We start from the raw sequence: 17,637 nt of genomic DNA on the forward strand, positions 1-17,637 counted from the left end.
AACTAAGCCCGTGTGCCACAACTACTGAGCCTGCACTCTAGAGCCTGTGAGCCACAACTACTGAGCCTGCATTCCACAACTACTGAAGACCATGTACCTAGAGCCTGTGCTCCACAACAAGAGAAGCCACCACAATGTGAAGCCCGCACACCGCAACTAAAAGTAGCCCCTGCTGAAGGTAAACAGAGAAAAGCCCGCACGCAGCAACGAAGACCCAATGCAGCCAAAATTAAATAAATAAATTTACTAAAAAAAAGAAAAACCGAACAAAAAAACTTCCTTCATTCTATCACACTTTACCATACAACTTACATACCAAGAGGGCTTAGGGTGGCCACTAATGGAGAATTGCTTTGCTTGGGAGAAAAGTAGGAGAGATCATGGGCTCCATATAGAGTAGGTCAGAATGGTATCACTACTGGAAGGATCCAGCAGAACGGTGCTGGGACTGCAGCAGAACAAACCTGTGGTGACCACTGATGTGGAACAACTGTGCTTATGTGCTACCTTGGGAGCAAAAGTGTGGTATGGGTAGAAACCAACATGTGCACTACGTGGTAGTGCACATGATAGACTCCATGATAGACACAGGAAGGAAACTCCTGTGCCCACAAAAAGAGCGTGGATGGCTGCATTTCCTGGCTGAGCATTGTGGTGTACCTGGTGGAACATATGGATACCAAGAGAGTAAAGCCCATAGGCCAGAAATACCTGGAGAGGACTTTGCCAGAGTTGGAGTTCCTGCGTGAGGAGGAATGCACCAGAACTAGGTCATCTGTATGACACCTATGGGGCAATTTATAAATCAGAAATTATTTTTATTACTGTATCTCTATAGCATCAGGACTAAAGTGAAATCAGAATTTCACTTTGGTCCTGACATGATATTGAAAATCTTCATAACTTCTTGGATAAATATATTTCTTTCATTCTTCCATGCATTTGCTGGGATACCTTTGGAATGCAAGTTGATAATTGATGTAATTCCTACTTGATTGTGCTTTTCTAAGTGGAGCCACCATACTTCGCTATCAGAAACACCTGTGTTATAAATGTGGCCTTATCTGAGACCAATTCTATCAAAGTGTGGGCTTACTTTTTTGCCTTTTTCTCAAGATTCATTTTTATGAATACTAAGCTTTGAGGATACTGCCTTATTTTCTCAGTGAGTAGAAGACCAAACTCCTTGGTGGGAGTGGTAGCCAAGGGTGAGGTAGAGATCTTGCAAAGAGTAGTAAAGAGTTGCAATGTCTTCTGTAGGGAATGGTGGAAGAAATCTCCAGGGATACATAAAAATATTGCTGAGCAGCCCTGGTGCCCAGCTGAAACTACAGACTTTAAATTTGTGGTGATAATAATCTTCATAATTGTCCACAGAGAGTCCTCAAAGTTATCAGGAATTGATTGAGGGTATGGTGTGGTAACCCTGTGGTAAATAGAAGTGCTGATATAAAAGAAAACACAGAAAATGATACAATAGGTTCTACCAGTGGCATGACTGTAAGAGGTGCTAAAATGATTAAAGAAGACAATTTACATCATACAAATAAACTTTAAGACTTCATGAAGTGGACAGTCTCCTTTCAGAGAACTACAAAATGGGGCGGAAGTCAAGAAACTTTCATAAGATAAAAAAAAAGAACAAGGATGAGACAAATAGAAAATATCTGATTGGCTGGGGTCACATAGTCACTCTTGTTGGGGGTGAGAAGGCCCAGAGCTGGCTTGGCCTTTGGGGACTGGCTGACTGGATACACTGCCTTTCTGGTCAAGCAGAGCATTTACAGGAACATGAATGTTTGCTGATGTGGCACCTTGGAAAGGAGCTTTGTTTCAGTAGAGGCACAGCGTTGTGGTGAAAGGGGCCATGACACTCAGAGCTCTGGTTGACCTCTAGGTCAACTGCTTGTCCACCGCTCTGTGCTCAGGTCCACACTGTGATTCTAAAGTAGCAGGGGAAATGCAGCTCTTGGACATCGTGGAACTGGCGGAACCAGGGAAAGTGAAAGTGCTGGGGTCTAAGGAATATTTTGAGCAGTTCCTGTTTCCAGTCATCAGCAAGATGCAGGAGACTATTGTGTCTTGCACCAGAGTGCACAGGAGAGCATATAGGCAGAATAGGAGCAAGTTGTAAGAGATGGACCATATATTCATCCAAATAAAAACCCAGGTGGAAGCCTTAGAGAAAAGCACTCTGAGTCATCTTCAGAATCCAGATGATGGAATTGAGGGCAGATTGACTGAAAGGTATGAAAAGGTGGAGGAGAAGGCGAAGGAAACTGCAAAGATAGCAGAGATAGATGTTGGCTGACCTAGTCCAGTGGATAAAGAAAAGCAATTGTCTTGAAAGAGGGTCAGCCATTTATAGATAATGGATTCTGGTCAAGCAATGGAGACTGGCTGACAACCTAAAGAAGCTGAAGCAAGAGAGTCTTTTTTCTCTTTTTCTCTCTGTTTACACACTGTCTTCACTTACACTAAGGTTCTGCTATGGTCTGTGGTTAATGACCTCAATATGAGTTGTAAGTGTCAAAAATTTTTGTTTGGGGAAGTAACTTTTATTTGGAAAATGCCCTTACATATGAGAATTAGTGCCTAAGCCTCTTGCAGTGGTAAGAGAAGCTGCAAGCTTCTTGTAAGGAATCTTGTAATCACATTTGTTCCTCGGCTTTGGGTTATTTCTAAATTTTGAGGTACTTTGCTCTTTCTTGTGCGACCAGATAGCTCCCTGGAATGTTGGGTCTGTGTGTGTGGCTCATGAGACTCACAGATGGAGTTCTCTAGCTCTGGAGGTGCCAAAGGAGCTGCATTATTATTGGAAGATGATTTCATGCAGCAACTGCTAAAGAAGCTGAACAGGGGACCAGACTCCTACTGGGAGTGTGAATGGGGCTGACTTGGCTAAGATTGGTGAATCAGAAGAAGGGGTGGAGGATGGTATTGTCTGTATTTTGGGACTTTAGTTTCTGTGTGAGACCAAAGAAGGAAAGATGTATTTTGTTGAAAATTTATATTTTGTGTGACACACTATCTGATATAATCTGTCTGGCCAGTTTGTTTGGATAGCCTAACTCAGCTTTTTTGACAAGGAAACTAGAATAGGAGATGAGATCTTGGTATTCTGTACAAGTTGATGTTATACTCTGATACATTTCAGGGGATTCTGGGCATAAAATGAAAGAGATATTTGCAAAGGCCCTTGAGGGGCTGGAGAAGGAAAGTGAGAACTATCTGCAATGGACACTAACCTGGACAGGGAACAGGTATCTTCAGGGTTCCATAAATTGTCCAGCTATAAATTCATTTGAGTAGCAGACCTGACAGTTATTTGAGATCAAAACTTTATGATGAGGAAAAAAATTATTATGTTAATAAAATTATTTATTTGATTGAAAATAAAAGGATATAAAAATTACTGAAAGTCTAATTGGGGAGGGAAAACAAACATATGCGAATAAGGATATATGAATGGCATTGATGACAACACAAGACAACATTGAGTTAAGAGATAAATTGAGTGGCAGTGCATAAATTCACAAATAAGAAACCAGGGACTAGTGTAGTTGATAAAAGAGGTGGAATTTGACCAATGGCTTTGTAAATATGGTAAGATTTGAAGGAGGAGATCATTCAAGTCAAGAGAAGGTATCATATAAACAGTTTTTACTACCCTATGTGTATATGTCAATACCATGTAAAGCATGGTGAAGAATTAATATAGGAACAAGATACCTTATTGGCCCTCAAAGAGATGGCAGTCTAAGAAGTACAGCCAAGACTGATCATGGCTGGTTCTTGGAGTGGTGTAAAGATACAACGAAAGGAAACTTTAAGATGTGCCATGGAAAACAATGTTGGGTAAAATAAAGGTTGTGCCCAAGTCCAATTTATTGGGTTGCACACAAAAGATCAAGCTGGTACATGTATGATCTGAACTAAAAAATGGTTGGCTTAGTTTTAAGAATTCAATAACAGGGTTGTACTTAAGAAGGATGGAAAGAATAGTCAGTAATTGAAGGAGTCTTAAAAAACAGTGACCTGTAAACTTCAAGACACATACCCCTTCCAGGTGTGAATGGCTGTCTTTGGTTCCAATCTTTTAAAAACACTTCTAAGTCAATGAGATCTCTGTTGTGCTTTGCAGCATAAATAAGACATATCTGTACATATCTGAGTTATTTATACTTTTATACTGATGCCCTTGAAAGACTTATAGTGAAAGAAAAACTGCCACATAAGCCCCACTATACCCTTTTACAAGGTATATGTATATTACTGAGAACTTGAGAGCCAGGTTTAAATTTGCCAGACAATCTTCCTGAGCAGTAACATGTTGACAGTGACATTTTAGAAACTGCATTAAGCAAAATAAAATATACAATATTAACATAAAATCAGGTTATCTGAGAGGAATAATAAAAATTCCTTTAGCAAATAGTAGATCCTGAGAAGATGCAACAGAATAGCACTTTTTGATTGGAAGAAGGGAAGTAGGGAAAAATTAAAGCCAGTCCTGCCAATGAAGGCATCCAAGGAAACACATGTAGATACAGAATCTGTGGGAGGGGACACTCCAGGCCAAACAGAGGCTTCCCTGTTTGGCTTGGAGCTGACCCTGAGTACCAGTGAAATTTAAAAGGTGGTATGCAAGGCAAAAATAGTGCACAGAAAAAAACCATGGGGGAAAAAAAAAGAAAAGGGAAGGGAAGGAATAGGAAGGGGGCACTGAAAATCCCTGAATAATGAGGCTATATGGGAGACCAGCACAGTGCCTGGAAGTGTAAAAGAGCCCAAGACTTCCTGTGCATCCACAATCCACTGCTTCTGTGGTTGGGCACCAGATAAAGAATGTGGCTTGAATTTTCACGTATGTGAAAAAATACATAAACACTAGAATCACTCTCAGTGCATCAAGGTGCTATGAGACATCTGCGAAGAAAGAATGACTGAGGGGGTAAATTGTTTACACAAAGAAAAGAAAAAATCCAATGTGCACCTCTTGTCCTAGACTCAGTTCAGGTCATATGCCTGTTGATGGGAATGATAGAATCTGCTGCACTATTTAAATTGGCATTTCTCAATTTTTTGAGAGGATTAAGTACATAGTTCATATCTCAAAAATTCTATTCACTTATTTTACAGTGCTACAGTATCAATATACTTAAATTTACATTGTTCTTATGTTGATTCTTAACCTCCTCCCATTAAAACTTCTTAATGTAAGTTTTTAAAAAATTATATAAATTTCAGGTGTACAGCATTATAATTCAACATGTGTACACACTACACAGTGATCACCACTACAAGTCTTGTTACCATCCATCACCATACAGTTAACCCTGTTCACCCATTTCACTAACCCTCCAACCCCCTTCTTCTATGGAAACCACAATTCTGATATCTGTATCTATGAGTTTGTTTTGGGTTTATTTTATTTGTTCCTTTGTTTTGTTTTTTGAGATTAGACATATGAATGAAATCATGTGGTATTTGTCTTTCTCTGCCTGAATTATTTCACTTAGCGTAATACCTTCAAGGTCCATCCATGTTGTCACAAATGGCAGGATTTCATTCTTTTTTATGGCTGAGTAATACTTCATTGTGTATATATATACCACACCTTCTTTATCCATTCATCCATCAATAGACACTTATGCTGTTTCTATGCTGCAATAAACATAGGGGTGCATCTATCTTTTCAATTTAGTTTTTTTGTGTTCTTTGGATAAATATCAAGAAGTGGAAATATGGTAGTTCTATTCTTAATTTTCTGAGGAACCTCCATAATGTTTTCCATAATGGCTGCACCAATTTACAGTCCCACAACAATTAGGGTTCTCTTTTCTCTGTATCCTCTCTAACATTTGTTATTTCTTCTCTTTTCAATAATAGCCAGTCTGATGGGTGTGAGGTAATATCTCATTGTCATTTTGATTTGCATTTCCCTAAAAATGTTGAACATCTTTTCATGTGCCTGTTAGCCATCTCTGTCTTTGTAAAACTGTTCAGATTCTCCACCCATTTTTAAAATCATTTGTTTGTTTGTTATTGAGTTGTATGAGTTTTTTAAATGTATGTTAGATATTAACATCTCATTAGATATATGATTTGCAAATATCTTCTCCAATTCAGTAGGTTGCCTTTTCATTTTGATGATGCTTTCCTTCACGTTGCAGAAGTTTTTTAGTTTATATAGTCCCATTTGTTTATTTTTTCTTTTGTTTCCTTTGTCTTTGGGTCAGAGCCACAAAAACATAAATAAGAATGATGTCAGGGAGGTTACTGCCTATGTTTTTCTCTAGGATTATTATGGTTTCAGGTCTTACATTCAAGTCTTTAATCTATTTTTAGTTCAATTTTGGGTATGATGTAAGATAGTGGTCTAGTTTCTTTCTTTCTTTTTTTTTTTGCATGTGGCTGTCCAGTTTTATCAACACCGTTTATTGAATACACTATCCTTTCACCATTGTATGTTCTTTGCTCCTTTGTCATAAATTAATTGTCCATATTTATGTGGGTTTATTTCTAGGCTCTCAATTCTGTTTCATTTATCTGTGTGTCTGTTTTTATGGCCATACTATACTCTTTTGATTAGCTTTGTAGTATAGTTTGAAATCAGGGAGCATGACACCTCCAGCTTTGCTCTTTTTTTTCAAGATTGTTTTGGCTATTTGAAATCTTTTGAGGTTCCATACAGTTTTTGGTATTATTTGTTCCAGTTCTGTAAAATGTGCCATTGGAATTTTGATAGAGATTGCACTGAATCTGTATATTGCTTCGAATTGTATGGACATTTTAATAATATTAATTGTTCCAATCCATGGACATGGAATATCTTTCTCTTTGTTTGTGTCTTCAATTTCTTTCATCAGTGTTTAATAGTTTTCAATATACAGGTCTTTCACCTTGGTTAAATTTATCCCTAGATATTTTATTCTTTTTGATGCAATTGTAAACAGGATTTTTTTTCTAATTTCTCTTTCTGATAGTTTGTTATTAGTGTACAGAAATGCCACACATTTCTGTATATTGATTTAGTATCCTGCAACTTTTCTGAATTCATTTATTAGTTCTCACGGTTTCTTGGTGGAATCTTTTGGGTTTTCTATATACAGCATCATATCATCTGCAAATATGATAGTTTTAGTTCTTCCTTTTTTGGTTTGGATGTCTTTTATTTCTTTTTCTTGCCTAATTGCTATGGCTAGGACTACAATAACATGTTGAATAACAGTGGCGAACATGAGCATTCTTGTATTATTCCTGTTCTTCAAGGAAAAGCTCTCAACTTTTCACCAGTGAGTATGATGTTAGCTGTGGGTTTGTCATATATGGCTTTTATTATGTTGAGGTATGTTACCTCTATACCTACTTTGTTAAGAGTTTTTTTAATCATAAATGGATGCTGAATTTTGTCAAATGCTTTTTCCACATCTATTGAAATGATCAAATGATTTCTATCCTTCATTTGTTAATGTGATTCTTCACATTAATTAATTTGTGGCTATCGATTCATTGAATCATCCTTGCATTCCTGGAATAAATCCCACTTGGTTGTGGTATGTGATTATTTTAATAAATTGTTAGATTCAGTTTGATAATATTTTGTTGAGGATTTTTGCATCTACATTCATCAAGGGATTTGGTCTGGATTTTGTGTGTGTGTGTGTGTGTGTGTGTGTGTGTGTGAGTGTGGTGTCCTTGACTGGTTTTGATATCAGAGTAATGCTGGCTTTGTAAAACAAGTTTGGGAGTGTTCCCAACTCTTCAATATTTTGATAGAGCTTGAGAAGGATAGGTATTAAATCTTCTTGAATATTTGGTAGAATTCATCTGTGCAGCCATCTGGTCCTGGACTTTTGTTCGTTGGGAACTTTTTGATTACTGCTTCAATCTCCTTGCTTGTAATTTGTCTATTGAGATTTATTTCTTCATAATTCAGCCCTGAGAGATTGTATGTTTCTAGGAATTTATCCATTTCTTCCAGATTGCCCATTTTTGGTCATATATTTGTTTAGAATAGTCTCTTGTGATCTGTTTTATTACTGTGGTATCAGTTGTAACTTATCTTCCATTACTGAATTCACTTATTTGAGTGCTCTTTTTTTTTTTTTTGGTTAGTCTAGTTAAAGATGTGTTGATTTTGTTTATCTTTCAAAAAAACAGCTCTTAGTTTCATTGATTGTTTCTATTTTTTGTCTCTATTTCATTTTTTTCTGCATTGATGTTTATTATTTCCTTCCTTCTACTAATTTCCTTCCTTCTACTTGTTTATTCTTCTTTTACTAGTTCCTTTAGGTATAAAGTTAAATTGTTTATTTGGGATTTTTCTTGTTCTGGAAGTAAGCCTGCACTTCTAAGAATTTCCCTCTTAGAACCACTTTTGCTGGTGGTTTTCCATAGATTTTAGTATGTCTTATTTCTTCTTTGATTTCCTAATAATCCATTGTTTGGTAGCATGTTGTTTAATCTTTACATTTTTGTGGGTTTTCCAGTTTCTTTCTTGTAGTTGATTTCCAGTTTTATGCCATTGTAGTCAGAGAAGATGCTTTGATAATATTTCAGTCTTCTTGAATTTATCAAGACTTGTTTTGTGGCCTAGCATATGATCTATCCTGGAGATTGTTCCATGTGCACTTGAAAAGAATGTGTATGCCGCTGCTCTTGGATAGAATGTTCTGTGTATACCTAGTAAGTTCATCTGGTCTAATGTGTCATTTAAGTCCAATATTTCCTTATTGATTTTCTATCTGGATGATTTATCCATTGTTGTAAGTGAGGTGTTAAAATCCCCTAGTATTGTTGTATTGCTTAAATTTCTCACTTTAAGTCCATTATTATTTGTTTTATATATTTTGGTGCTTCTCTGTAGGGTACATATATATTTATAAATGTTATATCTTCTTAGTGGATTGATCCTGTTATCATTATGTAGTGCCCTTCTTTGTCTTTTATTACAGTCTTTGTTTTAAAGTCTATTTGTCTGATATGGCTATAGCTACTCCACTTTCTTTTCATTTCAATTTGCATAGAATATCTTTTTCTGCTCCTTCATTTTCCATCTGTGTGTCCTTTCTTCTGAAATGAGTCTTTCATAGGCAGTGTATACATGGGTCTTTTTTTTTTAATCCATTCTGCCACTCTATATCTTTTGATTGGAACATTAGGTCTATTTGTATTTAAAGTAATTATTGATAGGTATGTACTTATTGCCATTTTGTTAATTGTTTTCTGGCTATTTTTATAGTTTTTTTTTTTGTTCTTATCTTTCTCTCTTCCCTTATGTTTTGGTAGTTTTCTTTAGTGTTTTGTTTAGATTTCTTTCTCATTTTCTTTTGTGTATTCACTATTATTTTTTTTTCCTGTAGTTATTGTGAGGCTCACATAGAACATTCAATGTAAATAGTACCCTGTTTTAAGTTTGTACCTACTTAAATCTGAACACATTCCAAATGTTTATCTTTTACTTCCCACCCCCATTTTCTATTTTTGATGACACATTTTACATCTTTTTATTTTATGTACTCCTTAACTAATTATTGTAATTTTAATTTTCTACCTTTGTCTTTTACCCTTCATACTTGCTTTACAAGTGATTGATCCACTACCCCTATTATATATTTACCTTTTCCAATGAGATTTTTACTTTTGTATGCTTTCTTACTATTAATTAGTGCCATTTCTTTTCAGCTTAAGGAAGTCCCTTTAATATTTGTTGCAGGGCTGGTTTACTGGTGATGGACTTTAGCTTTTGCTTATCTGGAAACTATTGATGTTTCCTTCAATTTTGAATGCTAAGCTTGCTGGATAGAGAATTATTGGTTGGAAAAAAATTTTTTTTCAGCACTTTGAATATATCATGCCTTTCCCTTCAGGCCTGTAAAATTTCTGCTGAGAAGTCTGCTGATAGACTTATGGGGGGTTATTTTGCATGTAACAAGTTGTTTTTCTCTTGCTACTTTTAGGATTCTCTCTTTATCCTTAACTTTTACCACTTTAATTGTAATGTGTTTTGGTGTATGTCTCTTTGGGTTCATCTTATTTGTAAATCTCTGAGTTTCTTGGACCTTGATGTCTCTTTTCTTACTCAGATTAGGGACGTTTTCAGCCACTGTTTCTTTAAAGAATTCTTCTGGCTCTTTCTCTCTTCCTTCTCTTTCTGGGACCCTGATAATGTGAAAGTTATTCCATTTAATGTTTTCCTAAAGGTATATTTACTTTTTAAAATTCCTTTTCTTTCTTTTTTTTTTTCTTTTTTTTTCATTTTGCTGCTCAGTCTTGGTTTTCTATTGCTTTGTGTTCCAGGTCAGTGATTTGTTCTTCTACCTTATCCAGTCTGCTGTTGAATCCCTTAAGTGTATTTTTAAGTTCAATTATAACTTATGTTTAGTATTTTATTATATTTTCTGTCTCTGTTGAAGTTCTCACTGTGTTCATCCATTCCTAACCCAAGTTTGGTGAGCATCTTTATGGCAATTATGCAGAACCCTTTATTAAGGCAGTTGGTGAATTCACTGAGGGGAGGGGACAGAAATAGAAAGGGCCTGAGATAGGAAGCAGTAATTCAGCACAATCAGGAGGAAGACAGTCAGCAAAGGGAAAAGAGAGGGAAGAGGAAGAGCAGGGCAGGCCATGGAACCCAAGGGAAGGAGTAAAATGCTCTGTGGAAGTCGGAGAAGATGTAGACTGAGAATCAGTTGCTGTAAGTAGTATTTAGGAGGGCTGTAGAAAGATTGGAAAATAAGGCTTTAATAGAGTTTTAAAAGAGGATATCAATATCTTGTGATGAACCATAATGGAAAAGGATATGAAAAAGAATATATATATATATATCTTAATCACTTTGCAGTACAGTAGAAATGAACACAACATTGTAAATCAACTATACTTTAATAAAATAAATTTTTAAAAAAGAGGCTATATAACCTCTAAAGCAAGGGCTTAAGGAGGGAGTTGATAGTGATGGACTTAAGGTATCAGATTTACAATAGGCATGAAAAGATTTTATGGTAAAATGATGGGGAGAGAGGGGAGAGATAGCCTGAGAGCTTGAAACAGCAGCAGAAGCAAGGAAAGGGGAGGCTTGAGAGTGCCTGTGGGAAGAATGGAAAGAACCTGACGAGGAGGTTAAGGAACAGGTGTGAAGAGAAATTATTAGATGAAAAACACTGTGGGGATGGCACCCAGCAAACATGGAGGAGTGAGATTCTGTAAGAAAGTGATTTTGAAATGAAAACGAGGTTATGAGAACTCTGGTCAAATGGCTTTGGGGAAAGTTAGGAGAGACTGACACTGGCCGAGTGAAACAGAATAAGAGTGAGATTGGGGCTTAAGGATGGTAGGAAAGTATTATGTCTTTGCTCTGGAAAATTTTAAATTGAATTCAAGAAACAAAGTTTTTAATGGATTTGTAAGCTGCTAAAGGCTTAAATTGTGTACAAAGCTTAGAGCTTGTTGATCACATTCAGTATCATTTCATAACCCTGGGCATCCCTGTAGTTGACTGCAATGTGAGTAAGACAGAATTGGAGATTGACAAATTGAGAACATTGAAAGCTAAAGAGGACAACAGATTTTAAGGTGGATGCAAGACCATTATTGACCTACACAGCTGATCATTAGGGCAGTATGGGTACAGAGGCAGAGATGATGGAATGACTGCGGGCGTCAAAGGACTTGCTGTATTAGGGATGGGGCAAGAAACATATTAAGCAGGAACAAAGGAACAGAAGCTGTGGAAGTTTAGGGGGTAGTGGTGAGCAGTAATATTGAGCAGTTGAAGCCATGGAAGTGGAATAGTTCTAGCTAATGATGAAACATAAGGATTGGCCATGTAAGTCAGTTTTTAATATGGAGACACCACACAGGTCAGTGATGTTGACAAGATTAAGAAATCATGTGGTCAGAGGTATGACTGACTATCAACAGGGTTGCTGTTGCTGCTGCCTGCCAACGGCAGGAGACAGTTGATGTGGATGGAGAGAGGAAAGCCTACCCATGTAGCATGGACAATAAAATGAATATATTGCAAGGGGGAAGCAGAATGTTGGTTTGAAAGTGGCAATGGAGGGGAAGGATGTGTTGGCTCCATTTCCTGAGTAGCTTTCACAGAAAAGTGGCATGATTTATAGTGTAAAAGCAGGTGCAATTTATGTGAGTAGGTAGATGGAAAGAACAGAGTAAAAGGTGGCAGACATAGAATTCTTTTCTGACACCAAACCAGGGAAACTGGAGCAGAGTTTTGCATGAGTGGGAGAAAATGACTGTGATGCAAGTTAGGGCTGATGTGTGCAAGAAGAGAGAAGGGCTTGAGGGGTTTGCTGAGAGCGATGGATTTGAGCTACACAATAAAATAAATAACAACCAAATAACAGAAAATTGGAATCTTGAGGTTAGGTGGTAGCCAGGAGTCACAGGGTAAGGGAAGGGGTATGCTGAACTTACAGGATATATTCAGAGATGTGTGTAGTTCTAAATAGTCCAGAAGCCAGGGGGAATGTTGGTGAAATGGACCTTCTACAGAATTTCTCTTTGGATATTGAATTTTGGTGAGTTTGTGTGTGTGTGTGTGTGTGTGTGTGTGTGTGTGTGTGTAGTTGGGGGGTTGGGGCATGAGGATTGCCTAGCTGCTGCTATAATTTATGCATCAGGCTAGTACAAATTAAGGGAAGTAGTTTTTGAATCTAAAAATGTCTTCTAATATAGTGCTACTCAAAGTGTGGTTGAGGACCTCAGCGTCAGCATCATCTGGGAACTTGTTAAAAATGCCAAGATTTGCCCCTATCCTAGTTTTACTTAATTAGACTATCTGGGGTGGGGGCCTAAACACCATTTTAATGAGCCCTACTGGATCTCAGGGAAGTTAAAATTTGAGAAGCATTTCTAACCCTTTGCAATAGGTGGTTCCCTCAGAAGAAGACCCCAGAAAGGGCAGGGATTCAAAGACTCTCAACTGTCCATCTGGCTGGTCCCAAATCTTTCTGCTTCTCAGAGGCCAAACCAGAGATTAAGTTTCCTGTGAACAGTTGGAGGGTTAGATGAGCACATCCGCCATGAAAGGGTCCTAACACTGAGTGTCCCACGTGTGCCTGGCAGAAGCCCTGTGGGACAACTTGCTCTACTGGCTGGCAGACGAGCTCTCAGAAGAAAACGCCCTGTGTCTCTTCTCATCCCTCCCCCTTCGCCACAGCACCATTCAGCTCATCAAACTGAAGAACCCTGATGATCTCACAGAACAGACCCACGAACTTCTTTGCTTTTGGAAAAGATCACTCCCAAATTCCACGGACAAACTTCGTCTTCTGGCTCGCCATCTCCGCAAGATCGGCAGGAGTGACCTTGCAGAAGAGCTCAAATTCAAGTGGGAAAATAAAGTGTTCACTGAACCCCAGCAGTGGTCTGATGTGGTGGAGTTCAGCCCCTTTGCTCTTTCTTTTGCCCTAGGAAAAGTGTCACAGTCGGTTTGAAGACCGTTTCTGTCAACATTTTACTAGCAGTTTCCAAGTAATGTTGTTTGAGGTGAATCTCTCTGATAGATGTGTTATTGAGACAAGTGAAGAAGCACTAATCAGACAATAAAAAGCATCTGTGGGTCTGAATCCTCACTCATGGTTCAGTGATACATGTTCTGCAGCCAAACTTAATAGCATTTGTAATAGAGTTTGCCCTGTGTGTATTTTAATAGCTGGGGTTGCTTTTTAAGTGTAAAGGAAAGGTATGGTATACAGAATCCCTTTTTTTTTATTGTTATCTACATAAAAGTAAACTACTTACCCAGGACTCCAAGCAACTGATTCACATTATGTGTATACCATGGAGCCCACAGATAACAGTACAAAATAAATTGGGCTGCAGACGCCTGATGTTGATGATAGCAAATCACTTTAAGAAAACATCTAAGGTTGAAATAAATTAAAAATAGAAGAACACTTCAGCCATTTACTCCCACAAACTATTAATAAGATTTAGCCTAGAATCAGGAAAACCTCATATGTTATTATTAGTAAAATGGGGCAGCGCAGAGATCATGGAGCGTAAGTGAAAGAACTCAGGGCCTTTTGCACTGACTTAGGAAAGCAACCTGCTACTAAATCAGTTTGACAGAAACCTTATTACATAAGCCCTATAGGAGCATTATTTTTTTAAAAAAACTACCCGTAAAAAAACAAAAACTAAAAGAAAAAGACAATAATTACCTAAGCCCCTCCATCATCGATAATTCCTGTTAATGTTTATGTTTTGAGGCTTTGGAAACCCTAAAGCACTTTAGCTTCCTGAAACAGCATGACATGAGTGGGCCTTACATTAGTTACATGAAAAATTAAACATGTATATGGTTCTCAGATTTAAAGGCAGGATTTCCTTCTATTAAATTAACCAGAGACTTAGAGATCTATTTGGGTATATGTTAAAAAAGAGAATTCCAATTTTCAAACACGTTCCTATCAAGAAACCTTTCAGCAGTCAAGATTTGTATCATTTTTACATGTTTCCAGAAAGGTACAATATTTGTCACATATTCTTGGAATGAAGCAAACAGACTGAAATGTTCATTGTCTTTCTGACTACGAAGTAAAAAAGAAGTCACGAAAATAAAATTTGCCTCTTATTCCGCCACTAGAGACTACTATCATGAAAATATTTTCTTCCAGTTTTTCTTTTTTCCTGGAAGGAAAGGTTTCTACTTCTGTGTATGCAGATGTACATAAACACACCTATGTGCACACACACACACACTTACACATAAATACATGCAAATATCTTCAGATGTACCACCTCACTCACTCACACATCTCACACCCCCTCTCTGTGTCCTCATACCCCCCAAGCACGCTCACTCATATAGACACACGCATAGCCTCCCACACACCTGTTACAGACACTCCTGCCCCTTACAGGGACAGACTCTCATCCACCTGTACCTTCTCACCTGCATTCATACACTCTCACATACACACACCGCACTCCTGCCGCCTCACACAGACACACTTCTTCATATTCGTGTCCCCCGCACAGACACCTTTACACAACATACAGTCTCCAATTCACGTGTACACCCTCACATATGCCTTCCCCCATGCATACACACCACCCTCCTGCAGCACACACACACATATACTCGTCAACATGCATACCCCCCTGACACACACACACACACACACACACGCCCTCTCACGTTACCTGTACACCTTCACATACACACACATCCTCACGCACCTGCACTCTCTCTCTCTCTCTCTCTCTCACACACACACACACACACACACACACACTAACTCATTTACATCCATACCCTCACGGGCACATATCCCTTCACACACACATGCTGACACACATTTTTCCCCAGAATTTTGAAAAATGCATGTATTATGGCAGCAGTAAAATAATATAAAGGTATATAAAGCAAAAAAATTGATCATCTCTGCAGCACCTCCTCTCCCTTGGGTAACCAAAGGAATTATCAGTCCCATATGTGGCATGTGTGCCACATCCACGCTCTACCCTTGTGCATCCTGCTCTCTGTCTGGTGGGCTGAACTGTAGGGACCACATTGGCAATGCTCTGGCTTCTGGGTGGCCTTGGTTAATGGGGAGCCCCAGCAGGAGGCTGGGGGGAGGGAGAAGAGTGAGTTAGATGATCCCCTTTCTTCCTCCCTTGAATTCACTGAAGCCGGGATGCATCCCTCACCCAAAGGCCACTGCCCCTCTCCTCTATGGGCAGCTCTCTCCTGGGATTGGGAACCACTCCTGTTCACGTCCCATCCGGTCTGGTGTAGTGACAGCCATATGGCTGCACTGTTCCCTGTGGTCCTCCATACCCTGCCCCCCCTTTTAAGGCAAAGCCTCCTCTAATTATCCTAATTTGAGTGTATCATGTGTTTCCTATTGAGACCCTGACTGGTACTTCTAATAGCAACTTACATATTTTTTTTTTCCAGAATGGGGGTCATATATTATATATACAGTTTTAAATTTAAATTTTAAATTAAATTTTAAATTTTATTAAATTATGGGCATTTTCCAATGTCTTTAAATGTTTTGATAGCTGTATAATATCTCACTTCATAGCCATAGCATAATTAATTTTAGTATTGCCTACTTTTGAAAATTTAAGAAGTGAAATAATGCAGTATATATTCTTTTATGTCTGGCTTTCGAATTCAAATTTATGTTGTTGAAATCCATCCATGTTGTTTATGTGGCAATAGTTTGCTCCTTCTCATTAATAAATAATATTCCATTATATGTAGATACTATGTATTATACATCCATTTCACTGTAAATGGGTATTTCAGTAGACTCCAGTTTGGAGCTATCACAAACGGGGTTTATATGAACTTTCTGTAGACACATTTTAGTGAACATATATATTAATTTCTTCCAAACATATACTTAAAGAGTACTACAATTGGTTACCATAGTTCATTTAGCCTTTCCCTTCCTGTTGTATATTCAGATGACTTCCTTCTTCTCATAAAAATAACGATGCAATGATCATCTTTCTACATATGTATATAAATTATTATTTCATTAGGATACATTTTTAGAAATGGGATTACTTACTAGGAACATTTTTAAGGCTCCTGATACACATTGCCAAATTGCCATTTTATATTCTAATCATCAGGTTATGAAGATTCTTAGGAAAACAGTATATTTAAGTACATTTATTACATAAATTAATCAACTTGAGGTACATAACATGAAATTCTACATCCTAGGTAAGCCTGGATTGTCTTCAATTGCTCTATTGGAAAAAAAGATATTGGTTTAAATCTTTTACAGTATTTCTTCTACTAATGAATAGAGCATATTCTAGTGGCATTGTCATCTTTAAACAGTATCAAAAGGAGGAGTAATATAGCATATGGACAGATTCCAGGATGTCAGAGAACTTAGCAAATATAGCTAATTTCCAAAAAAAGGAATGTTAAATTCATTTATTCAACAGATATTTACTGAACACAAACCCTGGGTCAAGCAATCGGCAATCTGTTCAATGCCAGAAGTACAAAAATGAGTAAGAGACAGTCCCCTGGGTTACGCTTTCTGCGTAAAGGGAGATTGAATGAATGAGATCATCATATTGTTCATTGCCTATAATGAACCAAGCTCTTTCGGCTTAGCCCTTTACAAGTATTCACTTATTTAATTCTCCCAGTGTCCTATGAGGCAGGTACACAGCCCAGTTTTACAAGACAGGAAACTGGAGATTAGAAAGATTGAGTGCCTTGTTTAACGTCACAAGTGAGTGACACAGGATTCAAAGTTAGGTTGTTGGCTTGGCTCCCACCATATCATGTTGCCTAAACTTTATTCCTACTTCTCATTTTGCAAAACAGTATTTCTAATTCATATCAGCAGTACAAATAGATATTAGTTTTGAGGATGGGGATGGGGGAAGGGTCAGGAGGTGGGAAGGGGTTGTGATCATTGATAGTTGTCCCAACTCAATTAGTTAAATGCTCTCTTAGACTTGTTTAAGAGACAGACTGATTAGGATCATATTGCATATTGACCTAACACAAACTGGTGATGTACAAATATTGTGCTATTTGCAGTAGATATCAGTAATCACCAATAAGTAGAGCCACATTACCACAACTTGGCTATTCAGGCACATCAAGAGCGCTTCAAA

At 37.7% G+C, this 17,637-nt stretch overlaps 1 protein-coding gene across 1 annotated transcript in view; it reads left to right on the forward strand.

Annotated features, from left to right (window-relative positions):
- DTHD1 (death domain containing 1) overlaps nucleotides 1-13,522 on the forward strand; it is a 67,933-nt gene extending 54,411 nt beyond the window's left edge. The window contains exons 9-11 of the mRNA XM_089911250.1: nucleotides 1,898-2,130; nucleotides 11,444-11,514; nucleotides 13,075-13,522. Of these exons, the coding sequence (XP_089767376.1) occupies nucleotides 1,898-2,130; nucleotides 11,444-11,514; nucleotides 13,075-13,466 (696 nt within the window). The 3' untranslated portion in view covers nucleotides 13,467-13,522. The remainder of the gene's footprint in view (nucleotides 1-1,897; nucleotides 2,131-11,443; nucleotides 11,515-13,074) is intronic.
- Nucleotides 13,523-17,637: the final 4,115 nt, after the last annotated feature.

The sequence above is a fragment of the Delphinapterus leucas genome, chromosome 5 (assembly GCF_059928025.1).
Source record: "Delphinapterus leucas isolate spDelLeu-1000000601 "Yukka" chromosome 5, BTC_Dleu_Yukka2, whole genome shotgun sequence".
Lineage (NCBI taxonomy): Eukaryota > Metazoa > Chordata > Mammalia > Artiodactyla > Monodontidae > Delphinapterus > Delphinapterus leucas.